Genomic DNA, 18,624 nt, shown 5'->3' with positions numbered 1-18,624 from the left:
ATTAAAGAGGTTTTTTCTGTTTTTTTATCGTTTTTAAGCAGCATGAGTTTTTATTTTTTTTCCTGTTCTTGTTTGGAACAGTTTTTCGACAGTCGAAGGGAAAGCAGGAATGTTTAGCATTTCCTTATCTCTTGTATAATGTCTAAATTCATTCATTTCTCACACTTTTGGTCTCAATTTGGTCGAAACAACACTACGGTTGGTTCTTGATTACCTAGTCTTGTCCAGGTTTGAAAGTGGGTGCGGCATCTCAATTTCATAATACAAGTACGATTGACCCAGTTCAGTTCTCCCACGTACATAATTAAGTTTACTACAATTTATTTTTAAATACGCATATAAAATGGGCATTGGCTTGTATTTTAATTAAATGGAGATTGGCAAATGACGAAACCCATGCTCCAGACTGGCCTTCCAAACTTTATCCATGCTAAACATGGTTTGACCGCACTCATGAACGTTCCATCCTTCCAGACCATGAATAATCCCAGCCACCCGCCATGCACTCATCACTCTTCTTGGCAACCAATTCTGTATCATATTCAGATACATATCTTCAATAATTAAGAGAAAAAAAATAGTAAAAACTGGCAACTTAAGCGACATATTTTGATATGCATGCACATATCCAGTTGCCAAAGATGGAAAGAATGGTCAAGGAATTAGGAATATCTCGATACTTACCTCGCAAGAATGCAAGTTCTCCAGAGATTTAGGAGCCACCATGGCGGGAGTAGTGTGGTAGTAGCAGTCTTTGCGCACTTTCTTTGGTGGGAATTGTGAGAAGGGAATAAATAATGTCCCTTTTTTTGCCTTCAACTGTTCTCTTTCGGTGAATCCCTCCCCCACCACCCATATCTGCAAATGCTAATTACCCATTTTTATTTTTGTTTTAATAGCAGGTTAACTAGTCTTAATTACAAATTCTCACTAATCATATTCTTACAAACAAAATTTACCTTTTGATCATAGTTATCTGGAAGAACCAAGTTATTTCCAAACCTGTCACTCTGCTCAAACTGCTTGTATTTATCCTTTTTTGTTGTGGCCACCTGTTCATCAAAATTGTACTTTGTATTAAGATGTTCCATCCTATCCATCATGTCATGTCCGTTCCAGAGGAATCTTGAATATTAACTAATTTTGACCTTTTAAATTTCAATACCTGGACATCTTTTTGGCATAAAGCAAGGGCTATGGCATAAGAAACCTTAGAAAACTTGCCCCCGAGGAGCACCTGGTTTGTTCCTTCGGGAATGCTGTTCACCACAACAGCCGCTGCTAAACTGCTTCCGTCCACAAGCTTGATTTTAAGCTTAGGGTGCCTTTGGATATAGAGCTCTCCATTCCCATTAAGGTCTTCATTCTGCATTAATTAACATTAATTTCAAAGGATTATGAAAATACGTTTTTTCAAATAACTTTGAAATAATTAAGGAGTGATGAAATTAAAAGCTAGGCTGGGTATAAACTTATTGCCTGGTTCAGAAGGCCTAAGCTCAGCACCTTGGCTCCCTTCTTGTCGGCTTCAAGTATAGCTTCTTCAATTAAGTTACTGACAACTTCTTTTTGCTTCCCCAAAAGGTACTGCGACACGTTCATGTAAATCAAATCTAAAAGGAAAAAACAAATTTAAAGAGGAAAAAGAGATGAGAAACATGTTTTTATTACATGCATTGTGTATCTTGGTATCACCCAAGACTGCAGTTTGAGCTTATCTAAGGCATTCCTCTCTGAAATAAATGTACGGCAATAAATCCTAGTGAAGACCACAGACCAACATGTCACAGGCCACATCGCCATCAAATACCACTTTGAAGTGAATGGCTTAGAGGCCAAGGAAGCAAAGCCAAGGCGAAAATGATAGATGGAGTCTATCGTAGTTAAATGCGTCAAATATACGATGTCCGGTGACTCTTCGTGCCTTTTGAGCGAAGACTCGTATAAAGCATCAGAGGACTTGTCCACTGTAGCATAAATGTAATCGTAAACCGGCATGAACAACGAGTAGTTGGTCCGAAATTGAGTATGATGCAAGGAGTGATATCTGCCATATACCATAAAACAAACAGTTTAATTCAGGTAAAGCATATAAGTATGGTAATGGGCACATAATGGCTCAGAGAAACTCATCAACGGAAAACTTACGTTGGGGTATACATGAAATACTTGAGAGGAGGGAAAATAGAGAAAACCCAGTTTGGAACCAGTTCGAAGTTGCAATGTCCCATATTGTTCATGAGATCAATATAAGTTATGTAACCAAATGCTGCCAGAAGGGACCCAGTGCCCGTAAATACCGTTGTCAATAAAGGTATCACAAAGAGCAAAAAGTATGCAACTTCTTCTGCAAATGGGTGAATGACCGCTGCCAAAAGAGCCATATATAGTAAATTTGTGTTACATTTGAATTAATAAATTATGTGAGAGTATGTATATATGGTTGATTATCGTTATTCTTTTTAAGAATGCTAAATGCCATTTGGGTGGTTCTAGCTCACATGTAATGGGCTCGGTGGCAATGGAAGAATGGTGATGGGAGTGATAGCGAGAGTAGAGGTAATGGTGGTGCAGCGCCCTGTGAAGCCAATAATAGAGGAACTCCACTGGGCCAGCATGGAGTAGAATTGTGATAATAACTCCATCTGATCTCCATATGGGCAAGTGAGATGCTATTGGCATTATCATACGCGCCAAGTAGAAGAGAAGTCCATTTAATATAATCTGGTCATCCCTGCATAACAAGTGCCAAACCATCCATCATTATTAGGCTCAAACTGAAAAGAGAAACAATAGAGCTAATAATTAGGAGTAATTAACCAGTTGCTTTCTCTGTCAACTTGCTCAAACTCGATGCCCTTATCAACGATCCTGTTATTTCCTTTGGCAGTTCTGTAACGAGAATAAGAAACCCATATCTGACTGTGAAGGAATCTTGTGAGAAGAAATGGGAATATCAGGAAGTAGAAAAGGTCTGCCTCCTTTTCTCCTTTACACACGAGACAGTAGGTGCTGTGAACCACCCATGGAGCCAAGATAACATACTACCAAACCATCCAAACAAATGCGTTCAAGCAGTGAGTATTATACATACATATATATATATATATATATAGCCTACTACAATTATTACGCGAAGGAAGAACAATGAACAATCAATAAAGCAGTACCTTGAAGTTCCCAAGAGGTTTCCATGGCCAGTTAGTGAGAACTCCGGGATTAGTAGCCATATTTCTCTGCTGCTTGTTTCTTCATTTTCCCCACACTCCGACGGTTTATATGCTACTTGGTGGCAATTCGTTGGTTGAAGGAGTTAAGACCACAATTAACGCGTCATGAAAAGTTTCTCACAAGGTAGTTGGGGTGGGGATAGGTTTGTCTTCAATGAGAAAATTATTAGTTTTCAAACCTAGAAAAGCACAAAAGCCACCAAATAAACCCTTTGAAATCTTGTTTAAAAAAAAAAGACTATTTGAAATATAATTAATTAAATAAAAAAGAGTGAGTAACGATGTCATTCATCTTAATTTAATTTACTCTGAGTAAAATAATAATCCTAATTAATATTAAGCAAAATGTATACTTTCGTCTCTTTCTATGTAGTGTTACTAATTTATCCTTTACTGTTAGAGAAAGAGAAATAAAATATCAAACATCAAACATGAATTTTGGCAAAAAAAAAAAAAACAAACATGAATATATATAGTCAAGTAAATTTATTTAAATTATGAGTGAAATTTTAAGTCAAAATATCATATACTAGTTAAGAGAAACTTCCAACTGCAAATTTGCAGAAGCTGATACACCGAAGCTAGACAAATTTGGATGTCCCAAGTTCGATTAACAAAGGCAAGATGGAGAAATAGCGTTAATTTGATACTGACAGTAGATTATTGTTGTGCAATAAATCAAATCAAATAGTGACGTCCGGGTGGTTCTGGTAGGTGGTTCTTGGCACCACTATCGGTAGAGTTATCCCCTAGTTACGATAAAATGCGAAGATAGCGAGATTTTGGTAGTAAATTCCGATCCTGTCGTTGGGTTCCTGGAAGATAAAAGGGATTTCGAAAGGCATTTTGGATTTGAGTCAGGATTTTCGATTTGACTGTAGGGTTTGTAAAAAAGATTTAGGGATTTGGTAGTTTGATTTTGGGATTTTTTTTTTTTTAAGATTTGTTCTTTGGATTAGTTTTCTTTTTATAAGTTAAAATTAATTATTAAGCTTTTAAAAAGAAAATTAAAAAATATAATTTAATGTGGATTAAAAAATACTATTATCATTTAATCCACGTAAATATTTTTATAAAATTAACTCAATCAAAGTATTATGTTATTTTAATCAATGAATATGTAAGCAAATATAATGATGTATTAATATATTTAATTATAAAAAATAAATAAAATTAATAATTAGATTAAAATTAAATTAAAACAATATGAAGATTAAATTTAAAAAATAACAAAGAAATTAAATTTTAAAATTTTAAAAAATATTTTTTGGTATAATTTAACCCTCTTTCCTCGTTTAATTTCTCATCTATCCTTTCATCCATCTCTATCTTTTTGTTGTCAAACGCTGTCGATAACTTTAAAAAACCAAATCCCTCTCATATTTCAAAAAAAACAGCTGTCAGGCGATGAAAAATGTTTTATGGATGGTCAATTTTGTACTTCATTTCTATCAAAATTGGATACCTCAACCCAATATGGATTTTTCTCTCATCGCATTAAAGTTTGTAGGGCTCAAATATATTTAATTGGATTTCTATCCATGCATGCATGAAACATAGAAACATGGAAAACACGTTAAAGTTTCACACATGTTTAAAAATTTATATAGATGACAAGTAAAATTGGTTTTGATAAGATTATAAGGTGATAATGAGATTAAATATTATAATGATGAGATCAAAATTAATTATAAAATATGTATTTAGATATGAATATAATGATAGTGATGAAAATGAAGTATAATAAGAAAAAAATTATTATTAAGAATTATAAGCTAAAATCTGTATGTAATAGAAATCTTAAATTATTTATTATTTATGTAGTTATTTATTTGAGTTAAATCATATTAATTATAAAGATATTTATTTTTATTTATTTATTAATAATTTAGTTTATTATAGAATTTATTGTTTATTTATGTATTTATTCAACTTCTAGATATTTATTTATATAATTATAAAAATTATTTATTATAGTAAGTCTAAGAATTTATTTGAAAATTGTTAAATAAAAAATGAAAAAGAAAAAGGATAAGGAATATAGACATTTTGTCTCTAAATTATAGCTCTAAAGGTAAAAAAGAGATCCAATCAATGCATCAATCCGATTGAGACTTGCAACCACACCATAGTGTAGCTAACCGGTGGTCCAAACGGCCCATAAGAAGTGTTCCGTACTTTTATTAGTAAGCATGAACATAACAAGTACAAATGTGGTTGGAAAATTCCATATCTTGGACCAAGGCTTGACATGGGCCACAATCGTGGGCTTCAAAGTCCCTTGTGAAGCTCACCGTTTTGAGTTGAACAAATTCTGTACAAATGCTTGGATATTAAGCCCATATTTCAACGTGCCATGCTTGGGCTATCACTCAGCTTCGATGGGGCCATGGATATCTAGTTGCTTGTCAAAGAAAGGAAAAAAAAAAAAGAAAAATCTGCCAAATGATTTTGGATAAATTCCATTAAGATCCTTGAGCTTTTAATATAATTAAATATAAGTCTGTTAGTTTAAAAAAGACAATTCGTCCCAAATTTTTAATTTTACAGGACAATTAAATTCTTTCATATCAAAAATCTTTTTTAAAATCCATTTTATCCTTAAAAAATAAGTATTTTCAAATACTCATATAGAGTAATATTTAATAATAATAATTTTTTATTTTTCTAAAATATATCAAATCTATAATAAAAAAATTTAGATACAACATATAAAAATAACTTATATGTATAAAAAATAAATATATTAAGTGGATAATATTATTTTTTGCATGTAACAATTTAAAAAAAATAAAAGAACATGAAGGATATGATATGAAAAAAGGTTGGTTGAAAAAAAAAAAGAAAATAATCATAACTGAATATTTATCAATTCGGTTTTAGCTATTATAATACTCGCATATTTTTTAAACTTAAATCTATATAGTTTGTGAAAATATAGTGATAATAATCTTATTCATTTTAAATTAAAAATCATTTATAAGAAGTAAACCTAATTTAAAAAGTTGTAATGTTTAATACAAATAATTTTGTTATTATATATTCAATAGATATATAAAAATAAAGATTAATATATAAAAATATTACAGGTTTAGGTTTGATGGGTAGTTTTGTAATTGTTTGATAGATTGGGGTGGATTGTCTATTTTTCAAACTAATAGACTTATGTTAAAATATTATATCCAAAACTAAAGGACTTTGATGGAATTTATCCAATTATTTTCTATGTAAAATGTGATTTTAGTTTGCTTTTGCAGCCATTTTTCTTGTCCTTTCTTTTTTTTTTTAATGTAAAATGCAACAAGTTGTGTAGGTAAGCATTGATATCTAACTATAGTTCATACCTAGTTCTATCTAAACTTAGGCATATCTATCCTTATAGTAATTCTTCAAAATTTTCATATAGTTTTTATTTGCCCCCCAAAATTACATTCTACAATCTATTTTTTAACCTCACATTCAAATTCCATAAACTTACTCTTATATGCATGTAAAAGGTAGGAGGATTCCTTTAGAGAATGGACTCCAAAAACTCATTTATGGTGGCAACCTGTTCATCATCAAAATTGTACTTAATATGCGTTAAGTTATGATTGAAGACTGTGAACCTTTCGGGAGAGAGCCTTTGTTGGATGCCAAGTGCTTTAAGTGAAAAATTAACTCTAGCCTGTCAGTTTTTTGGTAGAGTTGTGCGTGTTCATTGTTTCAGAATTCAGATAGGCTGTTCTGGTAGTAACCATATAACTTATGTTCTCCTATCTTATTTTTTAGTTAGATTCAGATATCATTACAACCAAGTTTTCTGGTCAGATGTCTGAATTCGGATTCAGGAACTGCTATTTTTGTTTTACAACTTATTACTTGTTTTTATTAAAGAGATTTTTCTGTTTTTTATCGTTTTTAAGCAGCATGAGTTTTAATTTTTTTCCTGTTCTTGTTTGGAACGGTTTCTTGACGGTCAAAGGTTTCTATGTCTTTTCATGTTTCAAAGAAGGGAAAGCAGGAATGTTTAGCAATTCCTTATCTCTTGTATAATGTCTAAATTCATTCATTTCTCAATTTGGTCGAAAAACACTATGGTTGGTTCTTGATTACCTATTCTTGTCCAGGTGTGAAAGTGGGTGCGGCATCTCAATTTCATAATACAAGTACGATTGACCCAGTTCAATTCTTCCACGTACATAATTAAGTTCACTACAATTTATTTTTATGAACATAACATGGGTATTTGCTTGTATTGTAGTGAGACAAGGCCAGTCCTTTGATTAAATGGAGATCGGCAAAGGACGAAACCCATGCTCCAGACTGGCCTTCCAAACTTTATCCATGCTAAACATGTTTTGACCGCACTCATGAACGTTCCATCCTTCCAGACCATGAATGATCCCAGCCACCCGCCATGCACTCATCACTCTTCTTGGCAACCAATTCTGTATCATATTTATACACATATCTTCAATAATTAAGAGAAAAAAAATAGTAAAAACTGGCAACTTAAGCCACATATTTTGATATGCATGCACATATCAAGTTGCCAAAGATGAAAAACATGGTTAGAAAATTAGGAAGGTCTCTATACTTACCTCGCAAGAATGCAAGTTCTCAAGAGATTTAGGAGCCTCCATGGCAGGAGTAGCATGGTAGCAGCAGTCTTTGCGCACTTTCTTTGGTGGGAATTGTGAAAAGGGAATAAATAATGTCCCTTTTTTTGCCTTCAACTGTTCTCTTTCGGTGAATCCATCCCCCACCACCCATATCTGCAAATTCCAATTGCCCGTTTTTATTTTTGTTTTAATAACAGATTAATTAGTCTTAATTACAAATTATCACTAGTCACATTTTTACAAACAAAATTTACCTTTTGATCATAGTTATCTGGAAGAACCAAGTTATTTCCAAACCTGTCATTCTGCTCGAACTGCTTGTATTTATCCTCTTTTGTTATGGCCACCTGTTCATCAAAATTGTACTTTGTATTACGATGTTCCATCCTATCCATCATGTCATGTCCGTTTCAGAGGAACCTTGATTCTTGAATATTAACTAATTTTGACCTTTTAAATTTCAATACCTGGACACCTTTTTGGCATAAAGCAAGGGCAATGGCATAAGAAACCTTAGAAAACTTGCCCCCGAGGAGTACTTGGTTTGTTCCTTCGGGAATGCTATTCACTACAACAGCCGCTGCTAAACTGCTTCCATCCACAAGCTTGATTTTAAGCTTAGGGTGCCTTTGGATATAGAGCTCTCCATTCCCATTAAGATCTTCATTCTGCATTAATTGACATTAATTTCAAAGGATTGTGAAAATAAGTTTTTTTAAATAGCTTTGAAATAATTAAGGAGTGATGAAATTAAAAGCTAGGCTGGGTATAAACTTATTGCCTGGTTCAGAAGGCCTAAGCTCAGCACCTTGGCTCCCTTCTTATCGGCGTCAATTATAGCTTCTTCAATTAAGTTATTGACAACTTCTTTTTGCTTCCCCAAAAGGTACTGCGACACGTTCATTTAAATCAAATCTAAAAGAAAAAAAATATATTACAGAGGAAAAAGAGATGAGAAATATGCTTTTATTACATGCATAGTGTATCTTGGTACCACCCAAGATTGCAGTTTGAGCTTATCCAAGGCATTCCTCTCTAAAATAAATGTACGGCCATAAATCCAAGTGAAGACCACAGACCAACATGTCACAGGCCACATCGCCATCAAATACCACTTTGAAGCGAATGGCTTAGAAGCTAAGGAAGCAAAGCCAAGGCGCAAATGATAGATGGAGTTTGTCGTAGTTAAATGCGTCAAATATACGATGTCCGGTGACTCTTCGTGCCTTTTGAGCGAAGACTCGTATAAAGCATCTGAGGACTTGTCCACTGTACCGTAAATGTAATCGTAAACCGGCATGAACAGCGAGTAATTGGTCCGAAATTGAGTATGATGCAAAGAGTGATATCTGCCATATCCAGGTTAAGTATTTAAGTATGGTAATGGGTACGTAATGCTCAGAGAAATTCATCAACAGAAAATTAACTTACGAGGGGGTATACATGAGATACTTGAGAGGAGGGAAGATAGAGAAAACCCAGTTTGGAACCAGTTCGAAGTTGCAGTGTCCCATATTGTTCATTAGATCAATGTAAGTTAAGTAAACGGCTCCTGCTACAATGGAAGCAGTGCCCGTAAATGCCATTGTCAATATAGGGATTGCAAAGAGCAAGAAGTATGCAACTTCTTCTGCAAATGGGTGAATGACCGCTGCCAAAAGAACCATATGTAGTAACTCATTTGTGTAACATTCGAATTAATAAATTATATGAGAATACGTATATATAGTTGATTATCATTATTCTTTTAAAGAATGCTAAATGCCATTTCGGTGGTGCTAGCTCACAGGTAATGGGCTCGGTGGCAATGGAAGAATGGTGATGGGAGTGATAGCGAGAGTAGAGGTAATGGTGGTGCAGCGCCCTATGAAGCCAATAATAGAGGAACTCCACTGGGCCAACATGGAGTAGAATTGTGATAATAGCTCCATCTGATCTCCATATAGGCATGCGAGATACTATTGGTATTATCATATGCCCCAAGTAGAAGAGAAGTCCATTTAATATGATTTGGTCATCCCTGCATAACAAGTGCCAAACCATCCATCATATTTGGGCTCAAACTGAAAAGAGAAACAATAAAGCTAATAATTAGGAGTAATTAACCAGTTGCTTTCTCTGTCAACTTGCTCAAACTCAATGCCCTTATCAACGATCCTGTTGTTTCCTTTGGCAGTTCTGTAACGAGAATAAGAAACCCATATCTGATTGTGAAGGAATCTTGTGAGAAGAAATGGGAATAAGAGGACGTAGAAAAGGTCCTCCTTTTCTCCTTTACACACGAGACAGTAAGTACTGTGAACCACCCATGGAGCCAAGATAACATACTACCACACCATCCAAACAAATACGTTCAAGCAGTGAGTATTATACGTATACATATATATATATATACATATACATATATATAGCATACTACAATTATTACCCGAAGGAAGAACAATGAACACTCAATAAAGCAGTACCTTGAAGTTCCCAAGAGGTTTCCATGGCCAGTTAGTGAGAACTCCGGGATTAGTAGCCATATTTCTCTGCCGCTTATTTCTTCATTTTCCCCACACTCCGACGGTTTATATGCTACTTGGTGGCAATTCGTTAGTTGAAAGAGTTAGGACCACAATTAACGCGTTATGAAAAGTTTCTCACAAGTTGGGTTGGGGTGGGGATATGTTTATGTTCAATGAGAAAATTATTAGTTTTCAAACCTAGAAAAAGACAAAAGCCAGCAAATTAACCCTTTGAAATCTTGTTAAAAAAAAAAAAAAAACTCCTTGAAATATAATTAATTAAATAAAAAAGAATGAGGAAAGATATCATTCATCTTAATTTAATTTGCTCTGAGTAAAATAATTATCCTAATTAATATTAAGCAAAATGTATACTTTCGTTTCTTTCTATGTGGTATTACTATTTTATGTTTTACTGTTAGAGAAAGAGAAATAAAATATCAAACATCAAACATGAATTTTTACAAAAAAAAAAAAGAAAAAAACGAACATGAATATACATAATCAAGTATGTTTATTTAAATTATTAGTGAAATTTTAAGTCAAAATATCATACACTAGTTAAGAGAAACTTCCAACTAAATTTGCAGAAGCTGATACATCGAACCTAGACAAATTTGGATGTCCCAAGTTCGATTAATAAAGGCAATATGGAGAATTAGCGTTAATTTGATACTGACAGTCGATTATTGCAGTGCAATAAATCAAATCAAATAGTGACGTCCTGGTGGTTCAGGTACGTGGTTCTTGGCGCCACTATCGGTAAAGTTATCCCCTATTTTTCATTAAATGCGAAGATATCGAGAATGTGGCAGTAAATTCCGATCCTGTCGTTGGGTTCCTGGAAGACAAAAGTGATTTTGAAAGGCATTTTAGATTTGACTTTAGGGTTTGCAAAAAACATTTAGGGATTTGGTAGTTTGGTATTAGGATTTTTTTTTTTTTTAAGATTTGTTCTTTTAGTTTTGGATTAGTTTGCTTTTTTTAAAATTAAAATCAATTATTAAGCTTTTAAAAAGAAAATTAAAAAATATAATTTAATGTTTATTAAAAAACACTACTATCATTTAATCCACGTAAATATTTTTATAAAATTTATTTAGTCAAAGAATTATGTTATTTTAATCAACGGATATGTAAGCAAATCCAAAGATATATTAATATATTTAATTATAAAATTAAATAAAATTAAAATTAAATTAAAACGATATAAAGATTAAATTTAAAAAATAATAGAAAATTTTAATTTTAATTTTTAAAAAATAATTTTTGACATAATTTAACCCTCTTTCCTCATTTAATTTCTCATTTGTCTTCCCATCTAACTCCGTCCTTTTTTCATTTAATGTCATCAATAACCTAAAAAAAAATTGACCCTTATGGTTCAATGTATATGAATTTTTTAATTAATTGTACTTTTATGTCTCAACATTCAATTTTTTTTTTCACTCTTTCTGTTTCCTCATTTAATTTCTCATCTGTCCTTTCATCCATCTCCTACCTTTTTGTTGTCAAACGCTGCCAATAACTTTAAAAAGTTTTATGAATTGTCAATTTTGTACTTCATTTTCTATTAAAGTTGGATACCTCAACCCAATGAAGATTTTTCTCTCATCGCATTATAGTTTGCAGGGGTCATATATGTATTTAATTGGATTTCTATCCAAGCATGCATAAAACATAAAAACATGAAAAACACATTAAAGTTTCACACATGTTTAAGGATATACGTAGATGACAAGTAAAATTGATTTTGATAAGATTATAAGATAATAGTGAGATTAAATATTGTAATAATAAAATATATATTTAAATATAAATATAATGATAGTGATGAAATGAAGTATAATAAAAAAAAATTATTATTAAGAATTATAAGCTAAAATCTGTATGTAATAGAAGTTTTAAATTATTTATTATTTATGTAGTTATCTATTTGTGTTAATTCATATTAATTATAAAGATATTTATTTTTATTTATTTATTAATAATTTAGTTTATTATAGAATTTATTGTTTATTTATGTATTTATTCAACTTCTAGATATTTTATTTATATAATTATAAAAATTATTTATTATAGTAAGTCTAAGAATTTATTTAAAATTTGTTAAATAAAAAATGAAAAAGAAAAAGGATAAGTAATATACACTTTTTGTCTCTAAATTATAGCTCTAAAGGTGAAAAAGAGATCCAATCAATGCATCAATCCGATTGAGACTTGCAACCACACCATAGTGTAGCTAACCGGTGGTCCAAATGGCCCATAACAAGTGTTCCTTACTTTTATTAGTAAGCATGAACATCACCAATACAAATGTGGTTGGAAAATTCCATATCTTGGACCAAGGCTTGACATGGGCCACCATCGAGGGCTTTAAACTCCCGTGTGAAGCTCACCGTTTTGAGTTGAACAAACTCTGTACAAGTGCTTGGATATTAAGCCCATATTTGGACGTGCCATGCTTGGGCTATCTCTCAGCTTCGATGGGGCTATGGATATCTAGTTGCTTGTCAAAGAAAGGAAAAAAAAAAGAAAAATCTGCCCAATGATTTTGGGTAAATGCCATTAAGATCCTTGAGTTTTTAATATAATTAAATATAAGTCTGTTAGTTTAAACAATAGACAATTCGTCCCAAAATTTTAATTTTACAGGACAATTAAATTCTTTCATATCAAAAATAATTTTTTAAAATCATTTTATCCTTAAAAAATAAGTATTTTCAAATACTCATATAGAGTAATATTTAATAATAATAATTTTTTATTTTTCTAAAATATATCAAATCTATAATAAAAAAATTTAGATACAACATAAAAAAAATAACTTATATGTATAAAAAATAAATATATTAAGTGTATAATATTATTTTTTGCATGTAACAATTTAAAAAAATAAAAGAACATGAAGGATATGATATGAAAAAAGGTTGGTTAAAAAAAAAAGAAAATAATCATAACTGAATATTTATCAATTCGGTTTTAGTTATTATAATACTCGCATATTTTTTAAACTTAAATCTATATAGTTTGTGAAAATATAGTGATAATAATCTTATTCATTTTAAATTAAAAATCATTTATAAGAAGTAAACCTAATTTAAAAAGTTGTAATGTTTAAAACAAATAATTTTGTTATTATATATTCAATAGATATATAAAATAAAGATTAATATATAAAAATATAAAAAGGTTTAGGTTTGATGGGTAGTTTTGTAATTGTCTGACTGATTGGGGTGGATTGTCTATTTTTCAAACTAATAGACTTATGCTAAAATATTATATTCAAAACTAGAGGACTTTGATGGAATTTATCCAATGATTTTCTATGTAAAATGTGATTTTAGTTTGCTTTTGCTGCGATTTTTCTTGTCTTTTTTTTTTTTAATGTAAAATGCAACAAGTTGTGTAGGTAAGCATTGATATCTAATCATAGTTCATACCTAGTTCTATCTAAACTTAGGCATATTTATCCTTATAGTAATTCTTCAAAATTTTCATATAGTTTTCATTTGCCCCCCAAAATTACATTCTACAATCTATTTTTTAACCTCACATTCAAATTCCATAAACTTACTCTTATATGCATGTAGAAGGTAGGAGGATTCCTTCAGAGATTAGACTCCAAAAACTCATTCATTGTGGCAACCTGTTCATCATCAAAATTGTACTTAATTTGCGTTAAGTTATGATTGAAGACTGTGAACCTTTCGGGAGAGAGCCTTTGTTGGATGCCAAGTGCTTTAAGTGAAAAATTAACTCTAGCCTGTCAATTTTTTGGTAGAGTTGTGCGTGTTCACTGTTTCAGAATTCAGATAGGCTGTTCTGGTACTAACCATATAACTTATGTTCTCCTATCTCATTTTTTAGTTAGATTCAGATATCATTACAACCAAGTTTTCTGGTCAGATGTCTGAATTCGGATTCAGGAACTGCTATTTTTGTTTTACAACTTATTACTTGTTTTTATTAAAAAGATTTTTCTGTTTTTTATCGTTTTTAAGCAGCATGAGTTTTAATTTTTTTCCTGTTCTTGTTTGGAACGGTTTCTTGACGGTCAAAGGTTTCTATGTCTTTTCATGTTTCAAAGAAGGGAAAGCAGGAATGTTTAGCATTTCCTTATCTCTTGTATAATGTCTAAATTCATTCAATTCTCACGCTTTTCGTCTCAATTTGGTCAAAAAACACTATGGTTGGTTCTTGATTACCTATTCTTGTCCAGGTGTGAAAGTGGGTGCGGCATCTCAATTTCATAATACAAGTACGATTGACCCAGTTCAATTCTTCCACGTACATAATTAAGTTTACTACAATTTATTTTTATGAACATAACATGGGCATTTGCTTGTATTGTAGTGAGACAAGACCAGTCCTTTGATTAAATGGAGATCGGCAAAGGACGAAACCCATGCTCCAGACTGGCTTTCCAAACTTTATCCATGCTAAACATGGTTTGACCGCACTCATGAACGTTCCATCCTTCCAGACCATGAATGATCCCAGCCACCCGCCATGCACTCATCACTCTTCTTGGCAACCAATTCTGTGTCATATTCAGATACATATCTTCAATAATTAAGAGAAAAAATAGTAAAAACTGGCAACTTAAGCGACATATTTTGATATGCATGCACATATCCAGTTGCCAAAGATGGAAAGAATGGTCAGGAAATTAGGAAGATCTCTATACTGACCTCGCAAGAATGCAAGTTCTCCAGAGATTTAGGAGCCACCATGGCGGGAGTAGTGTGGTAGTAGCAGTCTTTGCGCACTTTCTTTGGTTGGAATTGTGAGAAGGGAATAAATAATGTCCCTTTTTTTGCCTTCAACTGTTCTCTTTCGGTGAATCCCTCCCCCACCACCCATATCTGCAAATGCTAATTACCCATTTTTATTTTTGTTTTAATAGCAGGTTAACTAGTCTTAATTACAAATTCTCACTAATCATATTCTTACAAACAAAATTTACCTTTTGATCATAGTTATCTGGAAGAACCAAGTTATTTCCAAACCTGTCACTCTGCTCAAACTGCTTGTATTTATCCTCTTTTGTTGTGGCCACCTGTTCATCAAAATTGTACTTTGTATTACGATGTTCCATCCTATCCATCATGTCATGTCCGTTTCAGAGGAACCTTGATTCTTGAATATTAACTAATTTTGACCTTTTAAATTTCAATACCTGGACACCTTTTTGGCATAAAGCAAGGGCTATGGCATAAGAAACCTTAGAAACCTTGCCCCCGAGGAGTACTTGGTTTGTTCCTTCGGGAATACTGTTCACCACAACAGCCGCTGCTAAACTGCTTCCATCCACAAGCTTGATTTTAAGCTTAGGGTGCCTTTGGATATAGAGCTCTCCATTCCCATTAAGATCTTCATTCTGTAATAATTGACATTAATTTCAAAGGACTATGAAAATAAGTTTTTTGAAATAACTTTGAAATAATTAAGGAGTGTTGAAATTAAAAGCTAGGCCGGGTATAAACTTATTGCCTGATTCAGAAGGCCTAAGCTCAGCACCTTGGCTCCCTTCTTATCGGCTTCAAGTATAGCTTCTTCAATTAAGTTATTGACAACTTCTTTTTGCTTCCCCAAAAGGTACTGCGACACGTTCATGTAAATCAAATCTAAAAGAAAAAAATATTACAGAGGAAAAAGAGATGAGAAATATGCTTTTATTACATGCATAGTGTATCTTGGTACCACCCAAGATTGCAGTTTGAGCTTATCCAACGCATTCCTCTCTGAAATAAATGTACGACCATAAATCCAAGTGAAGACCACAGACCAACATGTCACAGGCCACATCGCCATCAAATACCACTTTGAAGCGAATGGCTTAGAAGCTAAGGAAGCAAAGCCAAGGCGCAAATGATAGATGGAGTTTGTCGTAGTTAAATGCGTCAAATATACGATGTCCGGTGACTCTTCGTGCCTTTTGAGCGAAGACTCGTATAAAGCATCTGAGGACTTGTCCACTGTGCCGTAAATGTAATCGTAAATCGGCATGAACAGCGAGTAATTGGTCCGAAATTGAGTATGATGCAAAGAGTGATATCTGCCATATCCAGGCTAAGTATTTAAGTATGGTAATGGGTATGTAATGCTCAGAGAAATTCATCAACGGAAACGTAACTTACGAGGGGGTATACATGAGATACTTGAGAGGAGGGAAGATAGAGAAAACCCAGTTTGGAACCAGTTCGAAGTTGCAGTGTCCCATATTGTTCATTAGATCAATGTAAGTTAAGTAAACGGCTCCCGCCACAATGGAAGCAGTGCCCGTAAATGCCATTGTCAATATAGGGATTGCAAAGAGCAAGAAGTATGCAACTTCTTCTGCAAATGGGTGAATGACCGCTGCCAAAAGAACCGTATGTAGTAATTCATTGGTGTAACATTTGAATTAATAAATTATATGAAAGTACGTATATATAGTTGATTATCATTATTCTTTTAAAGAATACTAAATGCCATTTGGGTGGTGCGAGCTCACAGGTAATGGGCTCGGTGGCAATGGAAGAATGGTGATGGGAGTGATAGCGAGAGTAGAGGTAGTGATGGTGCAGCGCCCTGTGAAGCCAATAATAGAGGAACTCCACTGGGCCAACATGGAGTAGAATTGTGATAATAGCTCCATCTGATCTCCATATAGGCATGCGAGATGCTATTGGTATTATCATATGCCCCAAGTAGAAGAGAAGTCCATTTAATATGATCTGGTCATCCCTGCATAACAATTGCCAAACCATCCATCATTATTAGGCTCAATCTTGCGTAACAAGTGCCAAACTATCCATCATTATTGGGCTCAAACTGAAAAGACAAACAATAAAGCTAATAATTAGGAGTAATTAACCAGTTGCTTTCTCTGTCAACTTGCTCAAACTCAATGCCCTTATCAACGATCCTGTTGTTTCCTTTGGCAGTTCTGTAACGAGAATAAGAAACCCATATCTGATTGTGAAGGAATCTTGTGAGAAGAAATGGGAATAAGAGGACGTAGAAAAGGTCCTCCTTTTCTCCTTTACACACGAGACAGTAAGTACTGTGAACCACCCATGGAGCCAAGATAACATACTACCACACCATCCAAACAAATGCGTTCAAGTAGTGAGTATTAAACATATACATATATATATATATATATAGCATACTACAATTATTACGCGAAGGAAGAACAATGAACAATCAATAAAGCAGTACCTTGAAGTTCCCAAGAGGTTTCCATGGCCAGTTAGTGAGAACTCCGGGATTAGTAGCCATATTTCTCTGCCGCTTATTTCTTCATTTTCCCCACACTCCGACGGTTTATATGCTACTTGGTTGCAATTCGTTAGTTGAAAGAGTTAAGACCACGATTAACCCGTTATGAAAAGTTTCTTACAAGGTAGTTGGGGTGGTGATATGTTTATGTTCAATGAGAAAATTATTAGTTTTCAAACCTAGAAAAACACAAAAGCCAGCAAATTAACCCTTTGAAATCTAGTTAAAAAAAAAAAGACTCCTTGAAATATAATTAATTAAATTAAAAAAGAGTGAGTAACGATGTCATTCATCTTAATTTTATTTACTCTGAATAAAATAATAATCCTAATTAATATTAAGCAAAATGTGTATTTCGTCTCTATAGTGTTACTAATTTATCCTTTACTGTTAGAGAAAGAGAAATAAAATATCAAACATCAAACATGAATTTTGGCAAAAAAAAAAATCAAACATGAATATACATAATCAAGTAAATTTATTTAAATTATGAGTGAAATTTTAAGTCAAAATATCATATACTAGTTAAGAGAAACTTCCAACTGCAAATTTGCAGAAGCTGATCAGCTGGACAATCGGCTTTTATTTGATGCGCACAGTCAATTATTGCCGTGCAATAAATCAAATCAAATAGTGACGTCCTGGTGGTTCGGGTAGGTGGTTCTTGGCACCGCTATCGGTGAGGTTATCCCCTAGTTATGATAAAATGCGAAGATATCGAGATTTTGGTAGTAAATTCCGATTCTGTGGTTGGGGTTCCCGGAAGATAAAAGGGATTTTGAAAGGCATTTGAGATTTGAGTAAGGGATTTTCGATTTGATTTCAAGGTTTGTAAAAATGATTTATGGATTTGATAGTTTGATTTTGGGATTTTTTTTTATGTGAATTAAAAAATATTATAAATTATTTAATAACGTTAATATATTTATAAATTTAATTCAGTTAAAATATTATGTTATTTTAATTAATAGATACATAAGTAAGTCAAATGACATATTAACATATTTAAAAAAT

General features: G+C 32.7%; 3 protein-coding genes across 6 annotated transcripts; all 3 read right to left on the bottom strand.

The window, feature by feature from the left end:
* Positions 1–115: 115 nt before the first annotated feature.
* Positions 116–3,325, bottom strand: LOC111282051 (very-long-chain aldehyde decarbonylase CER1-like). 2 transcript variants are annotated; one of them, XM_022869956.2, is made up of 10 exons: positions 3,171–3,325; positions 2,821–3,044; positions 2,502–2,734; positions 2,149–2,368; positions 1,672–2,047; positions 1,480–1,587; positions 1,166–1,366; positions 960–1,052; positions 685–858; positions 116–531 (listed from the first exon to the last, which is right to left on the bottom strand). In XM_022869956.2, the coding sequence occupies exons 1-10, from the start codon at positions 3,228–3,230 to the stop codon at positions 367–369; spliced, it is 1,854 nt and encodes a 617-aa protein (XP_022725691.2). In that variant the 5' UTR covers positions 3,231–3,325; the 3' UTR covers positions 116–366. The 2 variants fall into 2 exon arrangements, with proteins under 2 accessions (XP_022725691.2, XP_089617507.1); XM_089761381.1 differs by having other exon boundaries at positions 134–531; positions 685–867.
* Positions 3,326–7,257: 3,932 nt separating this feature from the next.
* Positions 7,258–10,441, bottom strand: LOC111282088 (very-long-chain aldehyde decarbonylase CER1-like). 2 transcript variants are annotated; one of them, XM_022870029.2, is made up of 10 exons: positions 10,300–10,441; positions 9,941–10,161; positions 9,622–9,854; positions 9,266–9,485; positions 8,808–9,183; positions 8,616–8,723; positions 8,302–8,502; positions 8,089–8,181; positions 7,814–7,987; positions 7,258–7,660 (listed from the first exon to the last, which is right to left on the bottom strand). In XM_022870029.2, the coding sequence occupies exons 1-10, from the start codon at positions 10,357–10,359 to the stop codon at positions 7,496–7,498; spliced, it is 1,851 nt and encodes a 616-aa protein (XP_022725764.2). In that variant the 5' UTR covers positions 10,360–10,441; the 3' UTR covers positions 7,258–7,495. The 2 variants fall into 2 exon arrangements, with proteins under 2 accessions (XP_022725764.2, XP_089617506.1); XM_089761380.1 differs by having other exon boundaries at positions 9,278–9,485.
* Positions 10,442–14,342: 3,901 nt separating this feature from the next.
* LOC111282122 (very-long-chain aldehyde decarbonylase CER1-like) lies at positions 14,343–17,672 on the bottom strand. 2 transcript variants are annotated; one of them, XM_089761379.1, is made up of 10 exons: positions 17,551–17,672; positions 17,204–17,424; positions 16,841–17,073; positions 16,485–16,704; positions 16,027–16,402; positions 15,838–15,945; positions 15,524–15,724; positions 15,311–15,403; positions 15,036–15,209; positions 14,343–14,884 (listed from the first exon to the last, which is right to left on the bottom strand). In XM_089761379.1, the coding sequence occupies exons 1-10, from the start codon at positions 17,608–17,610 to the stop codon at positions 14,720–14,722; spliced, it is 1,851 nt and encodes a 616-aa protein (XP_089617505.1). In that variant the 5' UTR covers positions 17,611–17,672; the 3' UTR covers positions 14,343–14,719. The 2 variants fall into 2 exon arrangements, with proteins under 2 accessions (XP_089617505.1, XP_089617504.1); XM_089761378.1 differs by having other exon boundaries at positions 14,572–14,884; positions 15,036–15,218.
* Positions 17,673–18,624: the final 952 nt, after the last annotated feature.

Source organism: Durio zibethinus, chromosome 5 (assembly GCF_047325235.1).
Source record: "Durio zibethinus cultivar Kanyao isolate XHJ-2024 chromosome 5, ASM4732523v1, whole genome shotgun sequence".
NCBI lineage: Eukaryota > Viridiplantae > Streptophyta > Magnoliopsida > Malvales > Malvaceae > Durio > Durio zibethinus.
The sequence above is the reverse complement of the archived record's forward strand: the minus strand, read 5'-3'. Positions and strand labels throughout refer to the sequence as shown.

What these genes read in the sequence shown, in the direction of transcription:
- LOC111282122 (XM_089761378.1), bottom strand. Translation starts at nt 17,610, where the DNA reads ATGGCTACTAATCCCGGAGTTCTCACTAACTGGCCATGGAAACCTCTT. An exon ending in TATCTCATGTATACCCCCTC is followed by an intron (nt 16,403 to 16,484) that starts GTAAGTTACGTT and finishes TGGATATGGCAG; the next exon opens with ATATCACTCTTTGCATCATA. An exon ending in GCTTAGGCCTTCTGAATCAG is followed by an intron (nt 15,725 to 15,837) that starts GCAATAAGTTTA and finishes CAATTATTACAG; the next exon opens with AATGAAGATCTTAATGGGAA.
- LOC111282088 (XM_022870029.2), bottom strand. Translation starts at nt 10,359, where the DNA reads ATGGCTACTAATCCCGGAGTTCTCACTAACTGGCCATGGAAACCTCTT. An exon ending in GCTTAGGCCTTCTGAACCAG is followed by an intron (nt 8,503 to 8,615) that starts GCAATAAGTTTA and finishes CAATTAATGCAG; the next exon opens with AATGAAGATCTTAATGGGAA. An exon ending in AGAACTTGCATTCTTGCGAG is followed by an intron (nt 7,661 to 7,813) that starts GTAAGTATAGAG and finishes AATATGATACAG; the next exon opens with AATTGGTTGCCAAGAAGAGT.
- LOC111282051 (XM_089761381.1), bottom strand. Translation starts at nt 3,230, where the DNA reads ATGGCTACTAATCCCGGAGTTCTCACTAACTGGCCATGGAAACCTCTT. An exon ending in TATTTCATGTATACCCCAAC is followed by an intron (nt 2,048 to 2,148) that starts GTAAGTTTTCCG and finishes GGTATATGGCAG; the next exon opens with ATATCACTCCTTGCATCATA. An exon ending in CAGATAACTATGATCAAAAG is followed by an intron (nt 868 to 959) that starts GTAAATTTTGTT and finishes ATGGGTAATTAG; the next exon opens with CATTTGCAGATATGGGTGGT.